Here is a 27,375-nt window from a genome sequence, read left to right on the forward strand (position 1 = left end):
CATCACCGTCGTACGACTCCGCGCAGGGATCATTATTTTAAAGGTGAGAATCAAAGAGAAAGATAGTATCGAATACAACCAGTCCTATACAATTGCCACCCACAAGATTGTTATATCAAAGTAACACACAAAGAAAATGAGTCCAGGTATATGTAAGAAAGTAAAAAAAGAATCAACCTGCAAAGAGTGTAGTATCCTATGCCCCTAAATCCGGTTCCCATAGAAAGGAAACAAAACGCTAAACCCATGCAAAAAAAAAAAAATAGTAAAATAAAAAGGGTAAATCCGTTCAAACCCACTCGATAACATACATAAACGCTTCACCCAAGTAGCCGGTCAGCAAAAGCCCCTGGGCATACTCGATGAGTTCGTGATTGGGGAGGTCCAGGGCTTGAAATCGCTCCTTTTCGCCGGAGCCGCCGCGCACGCGGACCCGTTTGTCGATGACGGAGCGGAGCATTTCCTTGCCCGGTGTTATGAAGACGTAGCGCGCCTCTTTGTGGTTGTTTATATTCGATTCCGAGGGAGGGACGTAGATGATGGAATCTTGGCGCTCCGGGGAGATCCAGTTGACGCCGGTGGATTTGCTGGACAGCGGGGCGGTGTTGCCGGGGTTGGGACTATGTTGAGAGGGCGGGAGGGCATCTAGAATGGTGTAGCGGATGTCGGAATCGAGGGAGAAGAGGATGATGGTGTTGGATCTAGAGTTGAGCTTCATGCGAAAGGTGGTAAAGTTGCGAGGGTCGAGGTAGAAAGTGTAGCTCGTTATGATGTTGACGGGCTTTGTGCTATCGAGGTTGCGAATCTTCGAGAGAGCTTGGTCGCGGGTCGAGACAGGGCATTTAGGCTTCACTGCCAGAGATTTAGATTCTCTGAGCGAGACAGAAGGAATGCATAGTGCAAGGTGGGTGTTTATGCCGGATTTGTGGCACGGGTCGCTGCAGAAGCGAAATATCTTGCACGCTGTAGTCACTGTTAGCTTTGAGACTTTCATGCTCAGATAACACTTACTGTTGCAGAGTACGGTGGTGGAAATCCCACAGTTTTCACAAGCTGCTGGTTCATGTAGGCACCACTCTTTTCTCTCGGCCGCGAGTGTCTCCCGTCGACGATTGAGTTCTGATATTCTCTTCTCGGCGTATCTTATGCGCTTCCGGGAGTGGTGATCCTCCGATGTTCTGCTAGCCATGTGCACGAGTTGCTTGTACGCAAGGATGGCCTTGTCGACAGAGTCGAGGTGCTCCCACGAAACACAAAGCGCGCTGAGAGCATTGAATGTCTCCGGAGCCTCAGGTCCTTTAGCAGCAAGGAAGTCTTCGACCAAAGCTTCAAATAGGTCAGCCGCATCCCGGTTGAGGCCGGCATCCATATATGATCCTCCCAAGCGGTGAACAACCCTCAGTGCATCCGGATCCCGCGAACGTTGATAATGGTCGAGAATATCCTTGATCTCCGCCGGAAAGTCGAAGTTGTCGGAGCTTTGGAGAAATCGAACCACCGCCTCCCTCGTGATGGGGCTGACGATACCAAAGAACGATCTGCAGTGGGGAATGGTGCGCTCACAAATCGTCCGCGACTCCTTGTTCAGCCCGAGCTTCTGGTAAAGGAGAGACAGCTGGTTCATGGCGTTCAAAGTCGTTGCGTTCTGAAGTCCAAAGACAGTTTCAAGCGCAGGAACCGCCTTTTCAAGCAGAAGCAAGGCGGATTCGAGATCACCGAGAAGAACCTTCAAAGAAGCAAGATCTTGCATGCTGCTTAATGTGTCCGGAGCGTTGTGTCCGAGCGTCTTTAGTCGGCCTGCAAACGAGCGCTCATAGAGAGCCGACGCCTCTGTAGCATATCCATCCTTCTCGCAGAGCGCGCCCAGACCATGGAGGAGCGCGAAATTTCTGGGGTGGTCGCGACCATATGTGCGTTTGTAAAGTCCAAGGGCCTCAAAATAACATGATTCTGATTCTGGAGTCATATCAAGACCGTGATACGCCTGCCCCAAAGCATGTAGCATTGTTGCTCGTGATTGTTTGTCAGTATCCAAGGATGGTGTGTCTTCAAGAAGTTTTAAAGCATCATGATATTCAACCACCGCTGCTCGTCCATTCCCTTGCTTCAGCGCTGTCTCAGCACGCATCCTGGTGTTTAGCATACGGGACCAAGCATTCGCAGACGATAGCTCTTCTTTCATGTGTAAGAAGACCTGCGCAACCTCGTCTATCTTGATGATTCGCTGGCGACCAGAAGCATCATGAACGACAGCTCCACCGTTGATGTATTGAGTATGAATGAAAACATTTTGGGAGTTCTGTAACAGGGCGATATACTCAGCGTCTGTGCCAGACTCGTGTTTCGGCTCCGATGACTCTTGCGTGTGTGCATCTATAGAGTCTCTTTTGCTTGTGCGTCCTGTTGCTCGGCTTTCACTTCGAGTGTATTTCGTAACAAATGAGAAGCGTATCGTGTTCGCTTTCCGGATGAGTTTCTTGCCCCGGTTGCTGGCAGAGCGTGCTCGTGATACCCCTATTGACCGTAAGCACTCATTCTGGACCGCGACTTTCGCAAACAAACCCTTTGGCACTTTCCGCCCAAACAATCTTTGTAAGAAGGACTCTCTTCGAGACGATGCAGGCTTCGTTTTGTGGTCATCCGTGTCATTCATCATCTCATCTTCAATGGCAGTATGCTGTTCTTCATCCTCACATAGGTTTCTCTTGGCCTCAGTCAACGAAGCGTCATTCAGTCCTGAAATCATGGTTAGCTTAGTTTTCGTTCCCAAGTACTCAGACCATGTGAGTATACCATTCGAGGCAAAGCTCATTGCCGACTGATCTAATTGGGAATCATTAGAGCTTTCCATTGGGTGATATATGCCATTCGGTGCGTGGACTGTGTCGTTAGCAGTAATTCGAACCAAGCACATTGAACAATTTTACCTCGTTCCAAATCATAAAGGCCGGCGAAGCTGATCGCAATCAACTCATCTTCATCACTCGGTGATATCTCTAGTCCAAATCAGCATCGGAGGTTCTCGTATTCAGAGTGGAAGAAAAGCTGACGGACTTCGAAATGACCAGGAATCTCGCAACTTCTTCGCTTTTCTAGTGAATGACTGCTGATCCAGATTCGTGCCTGGCGAGACCGGAAATTTTGAGCCCATCGATGGCCTTTGAGCGAGGCTGGGACTCCGGCTGTGTACGTTTCCTCGCTCTCTCTGAACGTCGCGGGGGCTGATGTCGTCTCGGGGGTCGTTCAATATAGGTTGATATCTAGAAATGGCATTAGAATCTTCTTTGATACAGGTACGCCTGGGTCAAGACTGACGATACATTGCACTTCTCTCCGCAATGCTTGCAATTCACGTATATGGGAGCATCTGTAACAGCTTGTTAGCTGTGCTCTAAAGCCAAATCGCCAACAGGGTGAATATCTTACTTGGTTGTCGTTCTGGTTTCTCATCCTCTTCACCAAAGGTGAAGATCTGGTCACAATAATCGCAGAAGAACCGAATGGGGCGGCATTTGAGGGGTATTAGACGTTTTTCCATGCGATAGCCTTTAGTGATCAACCTGAGACAGCACGCACAATCAGTAAGCCGGTTAGAGAGAGCACAGGAGGCGGCAGAAGGTACCGATCTCGTGTCATGACATATACGGCAACTGCGGTTCCTGGGCAGTATTTCGTCAAGTAGTGTTGCTTGAGTTCATTGCTGTGTAACAATTAGATCCTGCTATACCGTCGATTTCGGAATGGGAAGTCGTACTCAGAGGAGAACGTCGCATCACAATCAGGACATTTGATGTCCACAGCACCGAATGTGGCGCCATCGCCGTCTCGAAACGGCGGAAATAAACTCAAAACTTCTTGAAAGCTCTCTACTCCCGGTTCTGAGTCATCCACAGCGTCTGCCCGGGTCGGATTTAGGTTAGTTGCTGTTGCGATCCAGACCGTCCGTCATGTAGTGTAGGTAGCCCCAGGGGGGGGAACAGCGCACCACTTGTGGATCCGCCAGCCAATGATAACAGGACATCTGAGGCCCTCAATATCCGAGTCTTTGTTCCAAATAGTCTGCTGGGAGCACCGTGGGTTGTATTGCTGAGGATGATTTCTTTCTCGTATTGTCGCTTCGCATCCGTCTGTGACACTGGCGGATCGATGATGTTGCTAATCGATAAGAGGTGGCGGTTAGTACTGCAGCAGATACTAGGATATGCACCTTACCTATGCACCGTCGTATTTGTGTAGGAAGCATAATCTAAAGGCATGTTGAGCAGAAGAGAGAGGTCAAGGAGATGCGCGAAGGTGGGAGAAGAAGACAGAGATGAAGAGCGTCGAGAAATGACGACTGTTTCGTGTTTGACAGACAGAGTTGTAAGAGAAAATCTAAGCTTCAGCGCCCAGTGGGTGAGGCGTCATTTTCAATGAACTGGAGGATGGACGTGCTGGCGCGCGCATACATACTCCATACATATGCAGGTCAAACTCGGTGGATTCGTCCTTCTTTCCAGTAGCAAACGGCAGGGCCGCATACTTGGGTGGTTTCAAGGAGGAATCGGGGAGAGGGTCGTCTCTAGCGTAGTCGGGGCTCATCATCCCTCGCATGGTCATGTGGGAACGAAGTTTCAACAAAGTTGAAGACGATGAGCTGTTCTGGATGTTGTTGTTGTTGTGGAGTGGTGAGAGAAGGAGAAGAGTAAAAGAGGTAAAAGGAGGGGGCGATTGTCCCCGTCTCCTTCTTGCATCATCAGTTTCTTGAACAACTTCGTTGCTTTTTTCTCCCTCTCGTATTCTAACCTCATACAGACTCTTGAAGCCAAGCATTTGGGCGATGCCTGTCTGTCCCTCGAGTTCCCCTCGTTTCGCTCCCTTTCAATAACAGAGTGCGGCCCCCCTTGCATTGAGCTTCTCCCTCTAGGAGCTGAGATTCAATCAGCTCAAATCTTACAGCATTCATCGTTCACCGCATGACTGGAACACATGTTCGAACGTATAACCGAGCCAGATAGATCATATGCTGGGACTGCCGTGGTCCAGTCCATCTGTCATATCTTGGCTGGGACTCGACGCCGGAAATCGAGCTCTTCTTCCTCGTTCTGCGATCGTCGCGTCAGAGTGCGCGTTTCTTCCTCCGAAAGAAGAGTGATACATCACAAATCCGGGAGGGCGGGCCAGTTTTTCCAATAATTGGCCGGATTATAGGATAGCTCCAGCAATAGTCGTGTCCGGGCTTGGAAGCTTTCCAGAATCCGCTGTGGTGATCAAGTGCAGCAGTGGTTGTCCATTACTCTCTATCTAATCGGTAGTGAACGGGCCCGATCGAAACCTCGAAATCTCATACCACATTCCGATATATGCCTAAGAACCACGAATTTTGCCTCATGAGACAAATGCGCGGGTATCTGGAGCTAGAGCCCGCGAAGAATGAATACCAAAGGATGCTAGAAGCCACCACAATTCCCATTCTCACAAGGTTTGTGAGTGGGACAATAGTCGCGGAATTGGTCTGGGTGCCCTTTTCCACAAAGATTCCAAGGCTCCAAATTTGTCAAATGGGGCAGATTTAGACTTTAGCCCTTATCGCGTCATGCCGCCTGGGTCATCCCTCAGCAACTTTTGATTTGAAGCTGTCATTGATGATCGAGCCAATCGCCTGCATACACCACGCAATTGTTCGACGGTAGATCTCGGTTGACTGTGGATCTAAGCACGTCTCGGGCCTGTAAGGATCAGGGCCGCCTCATTCAGTCTAAGCCATGCACCACAAGGATCAACACCTGTGTCCTACAGATCCCCCGGCCTACACGTATTGACTTCGAAGTACGCAGTCGATGAAGTTTGCGTGCAGGGATGCTGAGAATAATGACGAGTGACGCTCAGCATGGTATTACTTACCTTTCACTGCCTCAAAGATGAATAATCCATCTATCCTTCTTTGAAGGGAGTCGAGGGATGTATTGTCAATCATCTCCCCTCCCCCCGTCTTTCATTTCACAACCCACACACTGAACCCTGAACCTATATATGGGTACAGAAGCAGTAATCTATTGGAGTCTCGAGAAGGTGAAGGACGCTGATCCTTATATAGCACGGCTTAGATCCCGACTGTTTAACCCTTAGGGCGCATGCTTGCAAATTTAGACGTGGAGTGACCAAATTTGGACATTGACCGACTGAACTTCCTCACCACGGCGGCGCATTATCAGGCGACGAAACAGATATGGCGAACTAATCGGCCCAATGACGATTTGCCAACATCCCGGCCATCCGAGCGAAAGGCGTGTAGATGGTTTCAAAGTCTCATAGAGGAGTCAATCAGCATGGCAGTGAGATGGCATGGCTTGTTCGCAAGCTAGGTTACTCTACTCACAAGAATGGCTTGTCACTTTGGTTTCTTGCTGTTTGTCCTAGATCAGGGTACCATCAACCACAGCGTTTCGTAAAAGCGCATCAGGCACGCCTTTCCGCTATGATCATACATACATCATATCCGAGGATATCTTTGAGTTACGCTTCCGCGACGGCAACTTATTTCATCCCTCATCAGACTACAGCGGCATCCGCATTCTTCAGAGTATTGGTGATTCAGCGCACCCAGTCACGCTTAGGATAATTATGTCCAAGGAGATACATTATAAGGGCAAGCTCATACGTAAGCTCTCGCATCTCAAGCTTCTGGTGATTGCTACTTGGTAATGATCAAACAATCGGCAAGAAGCCGCATAAGCTGGTAGGGGTGGAGCAACGCGGCTAACTTGTACTCTGTACTTTCCATATCTTCTCGACGGGTGGAAGCCCGATATAGTCGCTTGGTAGAAGGCTCAGAGTGCCAACAGTAGGTATTCCTCTTTCTACATGGTCGACTGCAGAACAGGGGACATTTCAGGAAGTCTATCGTCCGCATCGTGAATTCTGAAGGCGGGAGACTGGACTGAAAGCTGACATCAAAGGCTTATAGGCTTTTTTCAACTATGACAGGTTCTTCGTTTCATGTTACCCAATCATTACGCTAAAGCAGATACTAAAGATTGGTGAACAAAGGAAGGCTAACCGAACTCATGAAGCCTTTCTTCATGAAGCTCTCAAGAAGCGGAGGTCTTCATTTAGTTGGGTCCCTTGCATCCTTTGTTGACTGGATGAAGTATAGTTATAAATATAGTTATGAATTCCAGGTTTGTACCTCGTCACTCCATGTTTCCCTTCTCCGCCGACTGACAACAACTCGCGAGATTGATAACCAACCAAGTCTTGTTGTACACGTACTTAAAGGATACACTCAAAATGTTACGGGTCAATTTTGGGGCAGCCTTCGTCGAGTCCAGGCTAGAATGGGCAGAAGAGGAGGAAAAGAAACATCGGACATCTCCCGATCACCACGTCGAATCCTTGGCCTGGTATATCCTGACGTTTCCGAGAGCAATAACGGAAGCCCTGCAGGGTTTGCGTCGGGCCCGGGACGGCGTGAAGACGGACGCTACGCGAGGGGATTACACCTTTGGCAAGGCGCCCATGCACCCCGTGCACCCGGATTCCTCCTACCCGTCGTGGCTGCTGGACCGGGAGTACGCATCGCAAATCACGCTCCCCAGCCACGCAATCGGGTGGGTAAACAAGAAGTCCGAAGCAGATGAGATGCGGAAGCGCATGGACACGAGCAGAGACGCCTTCCAGGATTGGCTGAGCAACGAGGATCAGCAATTCTTCCATATCTCCGGCAAGCCGGGATCAGGAAAGTCCAAACTTGTCCACGACATCTGCATCTACGATGAGGTGCGGACGCGTCTCCTGTTCTGGAGCCGAGAAAAGAGCCTATTGTTCGGGAGAGTGTTCTATAAGTTCAACAACACTCCCAATGGAAGTAGTTACTGGACCATGATCCAGGGAATTCTTTGGGCTCTGATCCGCGAAGACCACCATCTAGCATGTTTTCTGTTTCCTGGGAAGTGGGACTTTCTAGAGTCCGCGGCCGATCGATTTCCTGAGTACTGGTACGATCCTCTTTATTGTGACCTCGAGCACTTTCCTAACCTGACTTTTAGCCGGGACGAAATATTTGCGGCCTGGTGTAGCCTGGTTAGAACAGATAGTATCTATGAAAAGCGCAAGATTGCTATTTGCCTTGACGGCTGGGATAAGCTCAAAGAAGACGACCAACCCCAGATGATCAAGGCTCTAAAGGCCTGGGTGCAGGCTAGGCCGCAGGATGTCAAGATCTGTATTACCAGTCGCGGCGAGAAGTTGTTCCAAGAGGCCTTTGGGTCGTGTCCTGGTTTCATACTGCATGAAGTCAACTACGCGGACATGGTGGCGTTTGTTCGTAAGCAAGTCACAGACAAGCGACTCGTAACTGAGCAGCTGGATAAGATCGCAACTCCGGATGAACAAGAGACCCTGGCGCACGAAATCGCTCAGGCGGCTGATGGGAGCTTTCTATGGTTGTCCAAGATGGTAAAAGAGTTTGTGCGCGGCCTTGAATCTAGCTCCTTGTCTGACCAGCTCACGCGCTCTCGCCTGGAACAACTGAAAGAGGAACAAGCCAAGTGTTCTGAGTTCTACCGTAACCATCCGGAATTGGACTCAGACTTAGGGTTCAATCCTTGTTGGGGAGAAGACCCCTATTCCTGGGCAGGGACTACGTCCGAGCCTATGTAGCGCTTTGATGTAATAACTCAATGGCCATAAGATCCATTGATTGATCTTTGTCTTTACATTTCCATCTATCTTCCTTTACTTAACTTTCGTGTTTATCGTTACTTTCCTTAGTTACCGTAGAAGAGACATAGCAGGGTCTGGATCATTGTACCTTGCAATTTGTTCTATGGCCACAGTCTTTACTTTGCTCTGTAAGCCAGCCACTATCAGGTGTATACGTGACCAAGTATCCCTGCAAGCGAAATACTTGCAACTTTGATAGTATATGTGAGTAAACCCAAGGTCCATGCTGAATTAAGCTTACGGCATCCGCTTCACCCTTAACTTGAGAATCAGAACCTGATAATCCATGCACTAGACCAATGCATTTAAGATGATAACTTATCTGAACCAGAAAGCACAGCCGACTGGACCATCACTTGTAGCTCCTCAAACACCAAAAAGCTCACAGTTAGCTGTAATTGGAACTAAGGCAATGGGGCTCCTCCCCCGCAAAGCACGCACATGACTCTGCACAGCAATAACCTGCCCAGGATATCGGATATCCCCTCACCAGATCATTACCAACCTCATTCCCCCTGCCTCACCCCCGAGGACTCCAACAGCAAGACTCCCGTGATTTGAAATAGTTGTGGCATTTGACGTTGACGGACTCGCAGCTGATTCTTGAGCCCCATGCTTCATATGAGCTGTTTTGCTCTTGTTCCAGGAGTTCCTGGTAAGTAGGCTCAGAACTGTGGTTGGGACTTGGAAAGTTAAATTGAAGGTAGAGTTGATTATGAAGTGACAGTCTACAGGTCTCGCTTATCTCGTTTGACTTCAAAACATCGATTTGGCTGATTGACTACATCAAGAGAAATCTCATAAAGATTGCCGTATAGCACATCGTCAACTAGCGATACGTCTAGAAAAGCATGCAGAGCCAGTGGTATCAAATCACACAACGAACGCCAAGGCTGATAAGCAGACTCCAACATGCAAGTCGGCCAGATGACTGACAGAGATAGTTACATTGTACGTTGACCCAGTTCCCCAAAAACATCATAGGTATCGTGATGGCACACGCCTCAACTCTAGGAACGTTCGAAACACCACTAATGAGCCCATTTCCACCCCGAAGTCCTAGACTCCGGACTATTGATGACCGACGACAGAAGGCTGCCACTGGGCGACGAGGCGCCCCCTCGACTTTCCCGCTGGTTCCGGTGCTCCCGCATAAGCAAGGAGACGGCCGCGCTTGCGTTGATACCCTCGCCGCTGTCCGTGATCTTCAGGGCCCACTTCGCATCTTCTTCTTCGAAGCCTAGCTCTCGGACCATCATGTCCATGGCTTTGTCAGTAGGGTCACAGACTTGCGGATGCTGAAGAGCAGGTGCGGTGCTTTGTTGGTATAGTCCTGGTATCGTGGAGCTAGCCCTTGGCGGACTGGCTATAGACTCCGTCCGGACTGGCCCACTTGATCTGCCCTCTAGACGGCTGATTATAGTCTCATAATTCGAGATAGGTCGTTCTTCCGCGGGCTGAGAAGAAGTGGGCATGCTCGTTGGCTGCTGTTTCTGGAGCTTGAGCTGGGCTGAATAGGCCGCTTGTCTGCGACGTTGCATCTCAAGCAAAGAGTCGGTTTTTCCGGGGCTACCGCTGGTGGGAGAACGGTCGCGACCGGCAGAAGGACTGGGTGACTTGCTGGCGCCAGACGACCTACATGACGCCTCGGATAGGGTATTTTCCCGGGGCCGATAAGCTTTCGATACGGCCTCCCGCAGGAACGATGACCGGCTTGCGACAGTGTCTGAAGGCGCCCATCTCGCCAATCCCATAGATTGGGCTTTCTTGAAAGTAGTCACAACGGCAGCGTCCTCCGTCGTGATCGAGCCGAGGTTCAAAACTGCTGAAAGACCGAGCGTGAGAATATAATGAGTCCACTCCTCTAACCACCAACCATGTTAGCTCAGTTGAACAATCTCACAATTCTGAACAACATAGAAACACGTATTTTTCTTACCTAAAACTGCTCCCTCCTTTGCAGTAGCCTTTTCGCGCACGTTGTGTCCATCAAAGACTCCCACTTCTCGTGCCAATCTAGTTTTCCCGTGCATTGGCTGGAGCAATACGCCAAGACAGGTCCAAATCTCGGTCATACTATGCAGCTGCGCCTGCGTCAAGCCTCCGGCGTTGCCATGCCCAAAACCTGCGGGAGGCTCGAACAAGACACTCCCCATGTCATAGGGATCAGTGATGGACTGCGCCACAGAGACGCGCCGATCGGTGGCCATTGTCCCACCTTTAAGCCAATCCATTTGTCCGGCGATGTCGCCCTCTCTGTGCTTGCCGCAACCAAATATGCGGCAGAATGTCCAGACTCGCCAAAAGGCATCATCAACCTCGGTCGCACAAGCATCATCCAGGCCAGAAAGCCCCCGGATCGTCTCGGGTCGCAAGAAGGTTGAACAACGGGCCAGAATGATGGACTTCAATTGGGCAAGGGTGCAGATATCTTGCGCGTATTGTTGAAGATATAAGGCGGGCGTGTACTCAGGGACGGGAGCGTCGGGGTCAAGAAGGAACTGCCACTCTGTACCCCAAGGGGGACTCATCTCTCGTAGTTCCCAAGCCGGAGGCGACATGGCAAAAACAGCATTCTTGATCAAGTCCAATTCATGGTCTTTAAAGGTGCTGTAGAAGTCTCTGCAGACCAACGAAACATTGAAGAGGTCGTCGAGTGATTCCACTTGTCGCAAAATCGCCAAGATGATATCCTTGGACCAAATAGCGTGCATCTCTGCTGAGAGTTCTTGGCTGGTACAAGGGGTATCGGCTCGCTGTTTGATCTGCGATACAGCGGGACTCGCATCAAGCTCATATATAGTAGACGCTTGTGAGACCTCTCGGCGGTGAGAAGTATTCGTGTCCACATCACCATACTTACTATGAGACACAAAGTATTTCTCCGACGACCCCACGAGAGAATCGTCATCAAGTTTATTATATCTCAAGCCGTGATTGGTATTTTCGCTCGCTTCCTTTGCTGTGGAAGAAGGTGGCGCCGAGTTGATGAAACCAGGATTGTCAAGATCCTTTGTTTGAAGGGAAGGAAGTGTTGAACGCAGCTCCCGCTCGCTATTAATGGATGTAGATGTGGTTTTTGAAAGATCAATAGTGGAGCCAGGCAATTCGGCTACTTCACCTTTGTTCTCATCTCCCGTGAGACGAGACGATAGTGAAGTAGATTTCAATGCCGATGCGGTAGGAAAGGTGCTGGAAGTCCGAAGTGTTGGTGGAGTGGACCAGTGGTGGAGGCCCGGCAGACCGAAAGAAAAGGGGCCTTTGTTCTTGTGTTCCCCCTTTGTTTGATTCATCTCTTCGCAAGACTGGGCTCTAATGGCTTGCTGCACGTCATGAATACTCATAGGAGGCATTGGTGCTGGCCGAGTCGCGATCATGTCCATGTTTCCTCTACGTATCTGCAATGGTCCAGCAGAGTATTGAAGGTGGCTATGGGGGGATATTCGTTGTGTCTGCTGTGATTCAGCAAAACCAACCGAAGTTGGTTCCACCCCCGCGGCAGTCTGAGACAGCGTCGGACGATGATAGTTCTCCTGGATATCAGGTAGCGACGGGGACTTCAGAGATCTGTAATTGCCATGTCCAGTCTCGCGATTTTTGGGCAACTGGTGAGACTTGTGGCGAACTAATAGTGGTGGCAGTCTGAAAGACGTCTCTTTGGGTAGGTCCTTGTCTCTGGACTCCTTGACCGAGGAATGTCTTGACAAAGTGCGGGAAGGAGACTTCTTCAATGTTCTGCCATCGTCGAAGAATCCTGGAAGATCAGGTGATGTGGAATGTACCGAATATGGAGAGTTACACCTTGGAGATGAGATCCGGGAGCTTTGACTCGTGATCGAAGATGTGAGAGTATATCCGGACGATCGTTTATCTGTGGCCCCGTCCGACAACACAGACGGCAGTCTATCTTTTCGTTCCACTGACTCGGAAGACTTCAAGCTCGTCGGAGAATCCAGAGGACGAGTATGACTACTCCGTGCGATTGACGGGAGTTGAGCCGTGTTGCTTGTAGGCGACGTCAGGGAGAAGTGGGAAGCGAGTTCGGGGAAAAAGCGAGCCCAGCGCGTTCCCGACCACGCGGGCGCCTTGTCGGATATTGGGGAAATCGAAATGTCGTCGTCGTCGTCGTCGTCATCCTCCTCGATATCCGACCAGGATGCATTATCAGACTTTAACCCGTCCAGACCGTGGAGATCGTGAATATTTAGCGACATTTTAATTCTGGATGGCTGAGAGACGTGACTGGGTGAGCCTAGGGTGTCCATCTCGGAAAACTGGAATGCGCTTCGAGTCTTTAGTGTAACAGTCTCTCGAGCCCCGCTGGAGGTGATACCGGTCTCGGATTCTGGATGGAGTAGGTATTTTCGGAATGAGATTCAGACTCGCGGAGCGAATTGATGGCGTTGATCCACGCCACAGAACCTTAGAGGGTACGTTCTTCTAGTTGTTGCCCTTTAGGCATGGCTAATGCGACCGGTCGAAAGATGTCCTGTCGCACTGCACTGGTTTCAAGACCAAGTCCCTCGGGACACTCTCGGAAGTCAGGAGAATGTTTTTCGTTGGACGATTTGGGGACAGAAGATAGAAGATTCGTGATCGACGACGGAAAGGAGAGCAGGGAGGGCGGCTTCACAGGCTGAACGCACTCGACTTAAGATCTTTTTTGTCACAATCAATAGAGTCAGCTTACTATCGCAGTCGGTTAGTTCGGGGTAACAATAAATTGCGCCGGGACCGTGCACATTATCATCTAAGGCGCCATCGCCGAGAGTGAGACAAAGGAATCACGAGCGTACTGACCTTGCTACAGACACTGCTGACAGAAAGTCGGACAATTTCTTGGATGAGGGGAGACCTATTGATTGCGCGGCGATGGAGAGATTAAGAAGGCAAGAGTTAAGTCTAGTCTCCACGTGCCGGCAAGAACAACCCCCTTACTCGGTATCGTAAGTAAGGAGGAGTCTAGGAGTTGGGGAGAAGAGAGAAGTGCGGACAACATGACGCCAACTGAGATAATGAATAGGATGATAGGCAGGGAGCATACGCGAGACGAGCAATGGGAGCGACGGACTGTTGAACCGCGGGGGGCCAAAAAACAAAGCCAATGCAGTCAGATTGGTACGGTACGGTATCAGCCAGAAACCGTGGTAGATCATCGACTCATAGAATCTTCCTCTGGTTTCCCAGCTTGTGTGATTGTAAAGAGCACTTCTAGACAGCACCAAGTATAACTCACCCGATACAAGAAAGGGTTCATGCAGAATGCGACTGAATCAGAATGCCAGTGTTGGCTGCGCCATCTGCTCCGCCATCGGATCGCCATCCCTAGCCAGTCTAGATTTACCGTACTGTACCATACGGCGGGTATGATGCAGTAGCCACTTATCAGGCCGTGTCACCTCCAGTGGAGTCTCGTGCAACTGAGAGTCGGAGGAGATCTCAGCTTTTTAGTCTATGAAAGCACACAACTGACTTGCGCTTGACATACGGAATACGTACTGTCGTACATTAAATCCAACTGATATGCGAGTCGCTATTTCATGCAGGCGGAGCATTACTATTGGCGCATCAAACTCAAAGATCCATACTGACTTATTGAAAGCGTGACGCTTATACTTCCGGCCACTAGCATATGGACCTGCACGAAGTCATCAGGCACCGAATCAGCCCCCATTGAGAACACAACTGACTTTGACACAACAGCAATATCTTAAAGAGGGTAGAGTATGGCTCTAAGCCTTAAGACCTATCTCATGCAGGTCAGATCATACTGTAAGCACCTACGATGAGTTCATGCATCTCGCTTCTAGATGATGATCAAACCGCCACGCCGGTGAGCAGTTAAAATCCGACCGACACTGTTTCAGGACAGCGACTTGCTGGCTTTGATTCGATATAGTAAGGATCGACATCCAGTATCATAGCAAACATGATGGTTTGCATCGACAGACATATCTACTGGCATGGAGCCTGCCAGTTTCCCCTCTATAAATAGAGGGTCGCTCCACTTCACCAAACCGAATTCGGTCATGATCCAGGTACCCTCCCGCTCGGAACCAGACCTGGACCACTTCCCCTGCATGGCAGGAAGTGGTTTGCTTGGGACTCGAGTGCAGCAGGGCTGAATCATGCTGCCTCAGAGAGGCTATGGATTAACACTGGTACCTGCCAGGTGGAAATGAGGAGAACAACCGTTTTCCGCCCCCTCCTCCGGCTAAGCTTGGAGGCTAGGACAATGGTCTTGGATAGCTTCTCTACCATGGCACCTTTGACAATACCAGAAAGATGGGGGCCAGACAGGCTCACTGGTACGGAGATTCCGGACCAAGCCTTCAGCCGTGTATTGCGGGTCAAGGTGGTTGCATTGACATGCCGTTTCAACGGGGATTCCCGCACCCATCACTGCGGCGTCAAACAGAACGCGCAGTTTGACACTAAAGAACTACCCTGCAAATACAACCTAAGGGAAGTGCCTCTACGCTCTATAACTCACACAGTTTCTATAATCACCATAGACTAGTATGACAGCTCTAACCCACAACATGCCTTCCCTGTGTCAGACAGAATCACCACAGACATAGCCAATGATACTGTTTCAGACTGTCTCCTTAAAAAACCAACAGCCCCATATCGAACCACCCCTGCGTACTTCGAATCGCGCCGTATAAACGCGGTTCAAGTTGCACGCTCCAAGTTGGTCAATATGTGAAAGAGTGTCTCAAAGCCAGACTCAATCTAACCAGACATGAGACTCAGGTAGACCGCCCAGATAACACCAAACAAACTACCAACAAGCAATCGCTTGTCCGTAGGTACGACTGTGAAGTTCAAGATCGAGACAAACGGCCAGAGTTTGAAACCTGCAACCAAAATCGGCCAGAAATCCTAGTAAGGGAGGTCAGCAATTCAGCGCATCTCTGAAGTCACATTACTTCTCATTCCGAAGGGCCAAAAAAAGAGCATACATTCTGAATCTGCTGTGTGATCGTATCCCAGTCCTGACCACGCAGGAATCCCATCGTCGTAATGAAGGCGACAGTGTTCCACGCACCACCCACCACCTGATCGATGATAATCTTCAACACGGTGTTCGTCACGTTCAATTTGGGTTTCGCCTCTGCGGCACCCTCCGTTTTGGATTTCGGCGCATGGACCACCTTCTGGCCAGGGAATTTGGACTCGAGTCCTTCGAGCCAGAGGAAGGTCAGGGGTGAGAGGATGAACGCGGACGTTGTGAACTGCAGCAACGCTTGACTATCTAGAGTAAAAGGTCTCTGCAGGATGTAAGAGCGAGCGGCAGCCATGACAGGCTAAGACTCGGTACCGATGTTCAGAGCCCGTTCATGGCGTTGCCGATAGCCCCATGCCCCATGTTAGTTATGTTGCAACTACAGAATCAGGATCGTCTGGGGGGCACGGCAATCGGTGATGCACTGGACCCTTGAGCTTTGGGGCCATACATACCTCATCTTTGTAAGCACCGATCGCTTGTGCCAAGACATTGGAGCCGGCGTTGATCAGCGCGGCCTGTAAGGTCGCCTTGGCTATCGGAGGAAGCGCCATGATGATATCGAAGAAGGGGCTGAGAGTCTGAGGCTAATAAGGCGGATCGAAACCAGAGCTTATATCTGGGCCAGGTGGAGTCTCTTCAGGAGGATTTCCTAGCACTTGTACCGATTGGGATAGGTGGGAAATAGCCAGTCGCCTGGTTATTGTCAGCGGCCTTTGGTTGTGGTTGGAAGCAGAGTTTCACAGCATGAACTTGTACCTAATCCAGATGGTAGAGATAGGTCAGGTCGTGGGAGTAGAAGTTTGACAATGAACAAAGGAACCAAATTAATGAGGGGGTGCGTATTAATACTGGGTAGTGATGGAGTGGCGGTTGGGAATGGAGCTGTGGGGGTGGGAGAAAAAGGAAGGTTTACACGCCGCCAGCGGATCCACTCCACCTTACCTTAAACCACTAGAGTCAGGGTCTCTTCGATTGCAAATATCCGCGCAGTCTATCTTCAACTCTTTTGAACATGTAAGTCGCTTTTGCTTGTCATTCAACCTATAATGACAATGTCTCTCTGGCGCTGCAATTCCCACCACGAACAACTGTCCTAACCACAAACTTAGTCTCAAAATCACCAGGAAATTTTCTGACGGGTCAGATCATCCACACAGTCCAAATGCTTGCAAACTACCAGTGCGTTAGCAATGTCACCCAAGGGATGAGAGTTCCCTTGGCTTACGCTGCTCGGCTTGCTCAAACCTTGCATTTCGCCTCGGCTTTCTCATGGCGGGGAACACTTCGGTCCCTTGTTGCCTTTCTAATTTCAAATGCGCTTTGAGCATATCAAGAACAGCTAGTTGCACATCTGTCAGATCGTAATCGGATGATGACCTTGCACCTCAAACTTTTCTACCATACGGGCGGGCTTACCCGTATCTCTTGCAGTGGATTGCGATGTCACCCATGCAGGGCCACTTAGAACCAACCCGTCAACCCTGGTCATAATGCAGTTGGTTGTACCATACCTAATATCATTGGGACATGATCGGTAGTCTGCCTCCAACTCAACTATCGCCCGCTGCAGCTCATTGTTCACCTTCCTCGAGACGCTCTGAGTCTCAGAGACATTTGTGGCCCCGCAGCTGTACAGATCAAGTCGAAACGATGTCCTTTGCGCAGAAACCGGTATGCAGGTCAGCGTGTACCAGTAAGCTGCATCTCTCATCACCCGCACCGTGGTAATCGGAAAGATATCTACTTCTTCGGAACTCTTTCGCGAAAGCCCAAGTCTGTCCAGCAACCAAGAACGACGCTTGTGCTGCAATCCCCCACTTCCTAGCATCTCCCCGTTCATCACACGCTTCACTCTCACTACACGAAAGCCTTAGCAGAACTGGTTGGGTATTGAGAGAATAGAACTTACAGCACATCTTCCAATTGACTTCACCCTCGATTGTCTGTCCTCCTACCCACCTCGACTGAAGCCCTAAGCCACGGGGGCCCGCAAATCCATCTAGAAACTCTACCTCCGGCGGCCAAACCGTCTGCCTAGCGTCCAGATTCACGAACACAAAACCCGCCTGACTTGTAAAGGTGTGAACAGCGAAGAGTCCGTTCTGCGCGCGATCGAACCCCACCACCCCATCGAAATGAGGCGCCTTGATGAGCTGCCCGAGGCTGTTGTAGCTCCACCCATGATACCGGCAACCCAAGACGGTGGACGAGCCGCGATCTTTCCGGATGACCGGATACGCGCGATGGCGGCACACGTTATGGAAGGCCCGGAGATCGCCATCTTTACCTAGGATCAGAAAGATGGGTAGCCCGACAACGGTCGAGGTGTGGTAGTCGCCTGGTTTGGAGAATTGGCGGCGGTGCGAGACGCATAGCCAGTGCTAGACGTAAGGCGTAAGGCCATGGAGGAGAATGTGTGGAAAGTGAGATTGGGGAATTTACTTTACTGAAGATTGCGCGTCTTTCGAGTTCAAATGTGCTGGAGCTTGTCCACCAGTCGGTGGGAAAGTCTGGTTCTTTGCTTATTGTGATGGGTTCCTCGTGTTCTGAGAGTGGTTGAGGTGGTAGGAGCTTTGTTTGTTTGGCAGAATGGTCAAAGTAACCCTGGAGGAATGGACGAGGCAAGGTCTGGTACAGCAAAGCTAACGCAACTAACAGTCCGCCAGTAAAGGCGTGCTTAGTGTTAGTGAGGATTCGGAATGAGGTGCTTCCATTCTGACTCGGAGAAGCAGAGGTTGTTGAGTAGGCTGCAGTGGTGAGGTGCTATCTCCTCTTGGGCGCCGAAGGGCGATCTTATAGATGCTCAAGTCTCACCAGAATTTGCGCACTGGCACACAACTGCGCCGACCTGCATGAGGTACCTTTTCTGGCCAGTAAAAGTTGCCAGTGGGCCAGTAGGAGGCGTCAGCGCTGTGGTACGATTTGACCTCACTCTATTTTTCATCTCTCTCTGACTTACCGGATCTGGTGAGCCTACCCAGGTTGCAGAGATTCTACAGCGCAGATGATCTAGATCAGGCTTTCCTCAATGATTAGGCTTCGAGTATCAGGTTTTTATTAGGACTACTAACAAGAGCAACGGTCATGAGGCACTCTTCTTTGTTCTTGGACTCAAAACTAGTGTGATATACTCATTGCTAGACGAATCTAGTGTACATAGAATTCCAGTATCTTCATACCATCAAGTCACTGCCTCAGGCGATCACGGACATCCGTGATAATCATCACAGGTTCCTTTTGCGGTGCAGTCGCTTCCTTATCTTCTGCCTGCACCAGTTGATCAGCAGCGTACTGTTCACACACAAGCTCAAAGACACGACCCTGATAGACTGGGAATCATAAGTATCGCCGCAATGCAGAATCACCTCAGCATACTCACAAGATACACCGTTCTCCTTGTCCGGGTTCAGTATTCCTTCACTGTAAATGCCCTTGACAAGATTATCCTGCGCCTTCTCACACAGCTCGTAGTCTTCCAGCGCCACCTGCCGCACGAATTTAAAGTACTGCTCAAACTTCTCGCCAGACTCCATATGGTAATAGTCGAACTCCATCCTAGTCACGTTCGGATCATTCGTCGGACATACCCGGAACGATGACATTCCGCCGCCATACACATTCAAGGTGCAATTCGGGAAGAAGTAGAGAAAGAGGCCGTCGTCCGGTTTCTCGGGGTCAGCTATGTGCTGGGAGAAGTTTTGATGGTTATGCACCGCATACGACGTCGGAGGGTAGTAGACGGAGAAGGAGGGATGCGTGTATTGGCAATGCAGGCACTCTTGATACCCGTCCACCCTGGTTTGCCATCGATCAGCTAGTTCTCTGGCTCCGCCTCGCCGTGCTGCACAGTTTCATACATGGTTTTCCAGTTGAACCGGCCCTCATACTTGATGCTGTGCCTGTACGGAAGTTTGGTGAAGTTCACTTTCTGCAACAAAGGCTCCAGATCTGGGAAATACTCGTTGAAGTCCGGAGCCTCGTCTCCCAAGGCTGCGAAAACAAGGCCGGTGGGTGTGACATTGTGTCTTAGGGATTGTTCCTTGTGCAGCATCAGCATCATCAGCTCCAGGAACTCACAACTAGATGAGTACTCAGGCCTACAGTCTTCGCGCATTGCACCTGAATCTCGTGTGACCCAGGGAAATGGCCATTCCCAGAGCATCGAAAAGCAATCAGTGGGCGCTGAGCGATCTCGTAGTCGACTTTTGCGCCAACCTCACGGAATCGAGTAACGGGACCTAGAAGATACCAGGACTAGAGACGCGCTTTAGTCGTTGTTTGCCTGGAGAGCGGATCTGCTTGCCTTCAGGAAGACAGCTCTTCGTTCGAGTTGATAGAGCCCTGGACTACGATACCAGGACGCAGGTAGAGTGCGGGTTAGCTCAGGCATTGTCGAGATGTCGATATCAGTGTCAAAGTGGCATTAGCTATTTACAACGTTTCATGTGGTCCAATTGCCTTTCTTATAGTAGCCGGTACGATGCGCCTTGAAGATGCAATCTGCAGCCACAATAGGTTCGATTGGACAGGCGTATCGTTTCCTGAAATGGTTATGCGGTCCCGTGTGCTCTCCGGGTACAGGACTTATGTAGCTTATCATGAAGGCTCGAGTTGCTGCTGGTCAGATGAGAGCCGGGGTGACCAGTCAAAAGGGTTTAATGCAAGACGTGCAGCAGATACTCGGTGACCTCTGCAGCACCAAGGGTGGTGAGCGATTCAGATCGAGTATGTTTTGAGATCTATATGAGTGTCCTGGCAGGGGGACAAATAGTAGATGTGGTTGACATCGTCACCCAGGGTTATTCCTTGGGAGTATTCGAATTTAAAGACAACAATGCCTAACAGCTATGATTCTTCCAGATTTATTCCCACGGCTCAACACACTTGCCAGACCACAATGGCTGAGATCTTCAATGGCCGAAGTCAACAGTTCGTTATCTATTGGTTGCTGCCTGGATGCGGACCATCATTCTCGCCGGTGGCGATGGAATTTGTCAGGAGATACTGAGATGGTTAGTTATTCCTCTTCTTCCAAGTCTTTGTCCATGAGGGATATCCAATATTCAGTCCTCAATTTTCACCACGCGAGTCTGTTCGCATTGCCAGTTTTGAAAGGTAGTCGGTAAGCATCCGTTGACAGTCACATGGAAAATGCAAGGCGGTGGTGGGTCATCCGTTTGCGTCGTGACGTCCTGCCGTGACTCTATCCTTACTCTTCTTACTCTTCTCTTCCTCTCCGCAATCTTCCTCCGACCGGTGGCTGACTTCTGCTATACCTTTCACTTAGTCCCATCTCATTCTTTGAATCAATTCCACCACGGCATACGAGCAACATATTGCTAGTACAACGTACTCCTCTCCTCAAATCTGATGGTATAGCCTTGTGCGACCGACTATCACAATGGCAGGCCACCCAGTCAAGTACACGCCCCCGCCTTCGCCGCCTTCCCCGACAGCTTCCTACTACGATGTCAGCGATGACGAAGAAGACGATTACAACACCATCTCACACTCAACCTCTCGCCGAGGTGTCAAGCTCTTGTTCTCCAAGAGCAAAGTCAGTTGCCTCCACGCTCAAATGCCACTGCCTGTGTAGCTAACTAATCCCACCTTGCTCCGAGCATCATAGGTTTACGTCCACCCCACTCCCTCCTCCAAAGATAATATCCCGGGTTTCATCGCCTTGATTCAACAAAAGCCCCTTCCCTCTGCCTCCGGTACCTTTACAGCTACATCCCCTACGAAAGACATCTCTTCCTACCTGCTCGCTTGGGTCCCTGAATCCTCCCTCGGCGACGCCTACAGCACCTACGTCAAAGTCGACCTGTCCGACAGCGCCTCCCCTCCGCGCCAGAAATACCTTGTACCGGCCCTGCCCACCACCACCACCTACAAAGACCCCATCGGCCTGTATGCTTTTGCTGTGCCGTTGTCAGAGATATACTCGCTCCTTGTGCGACCGCCAAGCCTAGGATGGTGGTTCGGGAGTCTTGTGATCAACACCCGCGCCGGCGATAGCTTCCCCGCTCTATTCTTCCATGACAGCGAGTGCGAGTCGACGATTTTGCAGAAGAAGAAGCGAACCAGGGAGAGCTTCGACCCATTTGGGGAGGATGGCAGCGTGTTTTGGGGTGGGGACGAGGTGCTGCGATGGCTTCGGAAATACGTCGAGGTCCAGCGGTCTGCTCTAGACAGTAGCGTCTATTTGATAAATCCATCCGAGGAGGACCGCCTCTCTTTCGGGCAACAGCCGACCTCGGACGCGGCCAGGGGCTCTCAAGATCAGGCACTCGCTCCAGCGCAGCCCGGTGGGAGCAGACAGCCAGATGCCGGTATGGATCCGTTTGTGAAAACACTCAAGGAAGCCAGGTGGAAAGTCCTCGAGTCACTTAGCAAGATCACCACTTTTACCAGGCGAACCGCAAATGAATTAGCGGACAACCCCAGAATACCTCCCCAGGTTCGCCGGCTGATGAGGACGCCTGAGATACAGACTTTGCAGGACGAATTTGACAGTGCCAGACTTTATCTCGCTCGTTGGGCCATGAGCATCTCCGAACAGAGTGAACGAGAAAGGAATCAACGGATCTGGACCGCTCGGGATGTGCTTGGCATGGAGAACAGCTCTGTGGGCGATTTTGAGATACTGGAGCTGGAGACGGGGACTATGTCTATCCAAGAACGTCGAAAGATCGTGACTTTAACAGAGTGGGAGGGCTTTTTCGACCCGAATACGGGTCGGTTGCAGTTGACGGTCGAGGAGGTGAAAGAGAGGATATTCCATGGAGGGCTGGACCCAAACGACGGAGTCCGAAAAGAGGCATGGCTCTTTCTCCTCGGAGTGTACCCCTGGGACAGTTGCCGTGATGAACGGCAGGCTCTGATCAGCTCCAAACGAGACGAATACATTCGCCTAAAAGGCGCATGGTGGGAGAAGATGATTGAAGGAGGCTCCACGGCAGAAGAGTATGATTGGTGGAAGGAGCAAAGGAACAGAATAGGTAGGTGCTTGGAGAAACCTGGAATGTATCACTGCCCCATACTAATCCACCCCCAGAGAAAGATGTTCATCGGACAGACCGCACGATACCCCTGTTTGCCGGCGAAGATATTCCTCACCCGGATCCCGACTCACCTTTTGCTGAGACTGGAACGAATGTGCATCTAGAACAAATGAAAGATATGCTCCTAACATACAACGAGTATAACCCGGATCTTGGGTATGTCCAGGGCATGAGCGATCTTTTAGCTCCAATATATGCGGTCATGCAGGACGATGCCGTTGCATTTTGGGCCTTTGTCGGTTTCATGAATCGGATGGTAATATACCTAGTCTCATCCATCACGGTCTATACGTGCTTACATGCTGAACCAGGAACAAAACTTCCTCCGAGACCAATCCGGCATGCGCGCCCAGCTTACTACATTAGACCACCTTGTTCAGCTTATGGATCCTCAGCTCTATCTTCACCTACAATCTGCCGATAGTACCAATTTTTTCTTCTTCTTCCGTATGCTTCTGGTTTGGTACAAGCGCGAATTCGAATGGCCGGATGTCCTACGTCTGTGGGAGACACTTTGGACAGACTATCTGTCTAGTAGCTTCCACCTATTCATTGCGTTGGCAATTCTCGAGAAACACCGAGATGTTATCATGGACCATCTCAAGCAATTCGATGAGGTCTTGAAATACAGTATGTATCCCCTCGCCAACGTCTCTCGAATCCATCCTAATACCTTTTCCAGTCAACGAGCTCTCGAATACCATGGAACTCATCCCCATCCTCACCCGCGCCGAATCTCTCTTCCACCGCTTTGGACGAGCCGTCCAAGCTATCGACAAGAAGAACAACTTCCCTGCTCCATCTCCAGCAGCCTACCAACGCAAGCCCAACACAAGCCCCGCCACTAACGCCGAAAGTAACGACAGTACCAACAAGGGCAAATCTCCAGAACGCCCTCAAACCACCGGTTTCACTACCGGCAGCAGCGTCACCGCCGGGTCCAGCAGCCGAACAAGCGACAAAGACCCTAAGATCATCTCCCCCGAACTGCGACAACTCTTCGCCAAGGACATCCCATGGGCTCGCAAGCCTCGTCCCGGCTCACAACCTGGGCCACAACAGGAGGGAGCCGCGTCTTCTGAGCGACGTTCGTAGAAGTCAATCCGTCAGCTAGTAGCGAACTGGCCAACCCTCTCTATGTTTTTATGACTTGATATGATACCTGTGATTACCTGCCAATATATTTTCGCAAATTTTGTGATGCCCTGTGACTTCAACTCTTCCGCCTTCTGTCGTGAGTTATCTCGGGTCTGGTTTGGGCGTATTGTTCAGTCGGAGGGTAGGATTTTTGGATGGGCAAGCCTGATTATTATGTTTTACCTGAAAGAACAAATTCATATTCTCTACCACATTATTCCTACTTCTCCCTCTAGTATATCTTGGCCCTGCTAGCTATTGTATAGTCTTGACGGCATCGATAGCAAAGAAGACAAGGAAATCAGTCGCAAGCAACGAACTCCGCTCAAATCGAAAGAAGTTCAACCCAGACCTACCAAAACAGGCACAATCATTCCGGAGCGAAGACGATAAGAATGGTATTCTATGTGTCTCTACACACACTTGAATTTCAACAGGAAAAGGAAAGAAGAAAACCGCTATGCAACAAAAACCAAACACATAATGTATGCAACCCGACAGGGAACAAAAACCCGCTCTTGTCTTGTCGCGGAAACTAGAAACCAGTAGTAAGAACAAACCCAATCCAACTTTAAAGCACTGCATATCCCAACTAGAATAAATCTGAAAGCCCGAAAATAAAAGAAATAACTTGCTAGCGCTAGACTCTCTCTATCAAATGAACCAAGTCAAAGTAAACCACGCACCCAAAATTAAACGAACCAGTAGGACGTAGTTAGTACCTAGTAACGATCTCGTATCTTGGTCGTTATCCAATCAAGGATTATTCTTATTTCTTGTTTCTTGTTTCTTCTCTTCTGGGAATGCGTTTCCTGGTTGTTGTCGTCGTCTTCTTCTCTCCAATCTTTGGTTCTTTTTCGTTATCAGCTTTTCTAATGTATATTGATTGAGGAAAGAAAATATGTGTCTATCTAGGATCGAGCAGCGAGGCGAGCTTCCTCATCTGCGCGGTTGGATTTATACGATCGGGCGCCGTCGGCGTCGACCTCGTCGTTGTCATCGACGTCTTCCTCGTCATCATCATCATCGTCGTCATCGCTTTCCCAGTCCTCGGCTTCGAGGGAGCGGGCTCGGATCCCGAAGCTGAGGATGAAGCCGACGAAGGAGACGGCTGAGAAGACGCCGAAAGGCATTGCTTCGCCTTTAATCGGGAGCCGGGAGGCTAGACTGAATAAACTGCCGGAGATGAGGGGGCCGACGGCGCGGCCGGCGGCGGAGAGGGTCTGGGCGAGGCCGTTCAGGGAGCCGAGGACTGTGTGGTCTGGGGCGGAGTTTGTGATCTATTGCTTCTTTGTTAGAGGTGAACGCAATTGGAGATAGAGATTGAAGAATTGATGACGGATAAATGGGTTTGGGGTAAAAAAAAGGCTTTTGTGTGCATACCAGTAAAAGTGCGCTGGTCAGTCCGCCAACAGAGGCGACGGTCTTGACCAGCAAGACGAAGCATAACTCAATGGCCAGCAGGGCTGTCTTGCCGGTGATGCCGCCTTTGTCTGAGTCGTCGCCCTTGTATCCGATGAAAGGCATGAGGAGGAACGAGACCACGAATCCCAGCAGTCCGGCGCGGTACGACCAGCGATTACCCATCTTGTCGCGCAGCTTCCCGAAGATGCAGATCTGAAAGATGATCGTGACGAGCCCGGTGAAGCCCTGGGCGAGACCGATCTCAGACGGGGTGAGGGCTCGGCCCAAGGGAGGCGAGGCTTGTGAGAAGATGGGGAAGAGCGAGTTGTAGGAAACGTTGCACAGGGCGAAAACGAGATACGTCAGAAGAAGCAAGATCGTGTCGCGGTTCCAGATCTGGCTTTGCATCAACGATTCCGGGGGCGGACGAGGGGATTCAGAGACCTCGGAGGCCGAGTCTAACTCGCTATCGTGATCCTGACTGTCGTTAGACTGCGTCCGGAGATGGCGGTACGAGGCGTGGTGCGGCGGTTTCATCCATCCGGCGCGCTTAGCGGAGCTGGTCCATTCCCAGAGCCAGACGAACAGGGCCCGGACGCGCCGGCCGAAATTCGGGAGGGCATCCGCTTCGTCGAGGCTCTCGTCGAGAAAGAAAATCGAGACAACAAAGTCAACAACGAGAATCGCCGCGGAGAGAAGGTTGGGGCCGGCGTATGGGTATGGATTAGGCTGGCTCTTATCGAATGGGTTCTTGGGGAAGACCAGCAGTCCGCCAAGGAGGGGGCCTGTGACGCCTCCGATGCCGTAGAGGACGGGAAGATAGGCAAACGCCTTGGATTGGTTGCTTCGGTCGGTGATCTCCCCGAGACAGGTCGAGACCAGACCCTGGTTGCCGTTGACCGCGCCCATTAACGCCTGTACCGCGATAGCCTGGTATAGAGTCTTGCAGAATCCGAACGCGCAGAAGCAGACTGCCGTAAGGATAGTGCCCAGGAGAATGATCGGCTTCCGGCCCACGCGATCCGACAGCCAGCCCCAGAAATAGTTGGTCACAAGCTGCGCGATCGCAAACGCCGTGGCCAGCGCTCCAACATACATGCCCACTGTATTCGGTCGAGCCTCAGGAAATGACGACACCATCTCGGGTAGGTAAGGACTGATCGAATTGAAGGCCGTCTGCTCGCAGAGGGAAATGAAGGCTAGGATGGCCATCTGCCGCTTTGGGAGGGGCGACCCAGACCCGCGCTCGGAGCCATTGTCATTCTGTTGATGGTGCGAGTCTCCCCCAGAAGACCCCGATTGTCCAGAATTTGGTCTTCCGCGTGACTTCGGCGGTGGCGTGTCGAAGGTTTGGTAGTGTAGTGTAGAGGAGTGTCGCCGATTGAACGGACCCTGCTCGTCCGTCCTCATCGTTGCGAAAGAGGGACACAAGAGCGAACGGAATAGTATACGAATGAGCGATGGCGTGTATCCGGCCTATGTGCACCTTTCTTGCCTTTTGCAGTGATGATGGAGCTCAAGGGCCACACGTCGTTCGCAGTGCGGGGGGCGTCGGAGCCCCCAGAATATGACGCTTGGGCCGATTTGGAGTGGGTTAATGGCAAACGGGGGAAAGGATATCTCAGTTGGTATATATCGTGTCCCAGAAATAGAGGTGAGCAGGCGAGGAGCAGAAGGAGTAATGATGATGAGCGCAGTCAGCAAGACTAGTGCTCTCGAAGGTGTCGCGCGGAGTAATTCCACTCCACAAGATCATCGGCGAGGCCCTGCAGATGATGTAAGCCCTCTGCAGGCTTGTAGCTGAGTCATCCACTCCAATTTCTATGATCTTGGTCATGGTCACACTTAAGTTACCACGTGCATAAGCCAACAACAAACATGCCTTGATCTATGCTTTGGTGGCACACTTAGCCAGCGAGATGGGATCCTGCGTCGGAACTCATTCCCCATTGCCTGTGTTTACTTAGATCGGTCAATTTGCAGTAGGTCCGTCTATCCGGGTTGGCGGCTAGGTCGGTCTGGCTTATATATCTTCAAGTAGACAACCCTCCATTT

The 27,375-nt window shown here is 50.7% G+C and overlaps 8 protein-coding genes across 8 annotated transcripts; 2 read left to right on the forward strand and 6 right to left on the reverse strand.

Moving 5' to 3' along the window:
- Positions 1-289: 289 nt before the first annotated feature.
- BO97DRAFT_437726 (tetratricopeptide repeat domain protein) lies at positions 290-4,256 on the reverse strand (the record flags this gene model as incomplete). The annotated part of the gene is made up of 12 exons (XM_025697869.1): positions 290-963; positions 1,012-2,514; positions 2,563-2,736; positions 2,794-2,880; positions 2,928-2,996; positions 3,055-3,260; positions 3,316-3,367; positions 3,427-3,560; positions 3,623-3,700; positions 3,755-3,896; positions 3,986-4,155; positions 4,213-4,256. 12 exons carry the CDS (start codon positions 4,254-4,256, stop codon positions 290-292), a joined length of 3,333 nt encoding a protein of 1,110 aa, XP_025547499.1.
- A 3,013-nt stretch (positions 4,257-7,269) lies between these two features.
- Positions 7,270-8,640, forward strand: BO97DRAFT_428485 (uncharacterized protein; the record flags this gene model as incomplete). The annotated part of the gene is made up of 2 exons (XM_025697295.1): positions 7,270-7,976; positions 8,028-8,640. 2 exons carry the CDS (start codon positions 7,270-7,272, stop codon positions 8,638-8,640), a joined length of 1,320 nt encoding a protein of 439 aa, XP_025547500.1.
- Positions 8,641-9,734: 1,094 nt separating this feature from the next.
- On the reverse strand, positions 9,735-12,917 carry BO97DRAFT_354259 (uncharacterized protein; the record flags this gene model as incomplete). Its single annotated transcript, XM_025692090.1, has 2 exons — positions 9,735-10,567; positions 10,643-12,917. 2 exons carry the CDS (start codon positions 12,915-12,917, stop codon positions 9,735-9,737), a joined length of 3,108 nt encoding a protein of 1,035 aa, XP_025547501.1.
- Positions 12,918-15,202: 2,285 nt separating this feature from the next.
- Positions 15,203-16,577, reverse strand: BO97DRAFT_408421 (Mpv17/PMP22 family protein). The gene is made up of 4 exons (XM_025695860.1): positions 16,472-16,577; positions 16,168-16,408; positions 15,669-15,977; positions 15,203-15,588 (listed from the first exon to the last, which is right to left on the reverse strand). Exons 2-4 carry the CDS (start codon positions 16,264-16,266, stop codon positions 15,439-15,441), a joined length of 558 nt encoding a protein of 185 aa, XP_025547502.1. The 5' UTR covers positions 16,267-16,408; positions 16,472-16,577; the 3' UTR covers positions 15,203-15,438.
- Positions 16,578-16,832: 255 nt separating this feature from the next.
- On the reverse strand, positions 16,833-18,373 carry BO97DRAFT_354373 (putative iron-sulfur cluster-binding protein; the record flags this gene model as incomplete). Its single annotated transcript, XM_025692096.1, has 5 exons — positions 16,833-16,888; positions 16,941-17,092; positions 17,227-17,572; positions 17,625-18,096; positions 18,158-18,373. Coding segments are annotated over 5 exons (1,242 nt in total), but the record flags the coding sequence as incomplete, so codon positions are not given.
- Positions 18,374-18,901: 528 nt separating this feature from the next.
- On the reverse strand, positions 18,902-20,517 carry BO97DRAFT_398434 (aromatic ring-hydroxylating oxygenase subunit alpha; the record flags this gene model as incomplete). The annotated part of the gene is made up of 5 exons (XM_025694190.1): positions 20,019-20,517; positions 19,817-19,969; positions 19,573-19,754; positions 19,095-19,510; positions 18,902-19,044 (listed from the first exon to the last, which is right to left on the reverse strand). The coding sequence occupies exons 1-5, from the start codon at positions 20,103-20,105 to the stop codon at positions 18,902-18,904; spliced, it is 981 nt and encodes a 326-aa protein (XP_025547504.1). The 5' UTR covers positions 20,106-20,517.
- A 254-nt stretch (positions 20,518-20,771) lies between these two features.
- On the forward strand, positions 20,772-24,126 carry BO97DRAFT_446245 (GTPase-activating protein GYP7). The gene is made up of 5 exons (XM_025698628.1): positions 20,772-21,272; positions 21,345-22,716; positions 22,773-23,035; positions 23,091-23,409; positions 23,462-24,126. Exons 1-5 carry the CDS (start codon positions 21,117-21,119, stop codon positions 23,872-23,874), a joined length of 2,523 nt encoding a protein of 840 aa, XP_025547505.1. The 5' UTR covers positions 20,772-21,116; the 3' UTR covers positions 23,875-24,126.
- A 203-nt stretch (positions 24,127-24,329) lies between these two features.
- Positions 24,330-27,004, reverse strand: BO97DRAFT_398440 (MFS transporter). Its single transcript, XM_025694191.1, has 2 exons — positions 25,300-27,004; positions 24,330-25,196 (listed from the first exon to the last, which is right to left on the reverse strand). The coding sequence occupies exons 1-2, from the start codon at positions 26,728-26,730 to the stop codon at positions 24,828-24,830; spliced, it is 1,800 nt and encodes a 599-aa protein (XP_025547506.1). The 5' UTR covers positions 26,731-27,004; the 3' UTR covers positions 24,330-24,827.
- Between the last annotated feature and the right edge of the window lie 371 nt (positions 27,005-27,375).

Source organism: Aspergillus homomorphus (assembly GCF_003184865.1).
Source record: "Aspergillus homomorphus CBS 101889 unplaced genomic scaffold BO97scaffold_50, whole genome shotgun sequence".
NCBI lineage: Eukaryota > Fungi > Ascomycota > Eurotiomycetes > Eurotiales > Aspergillaceae > Aspergillus > Aspergillus homomorphus.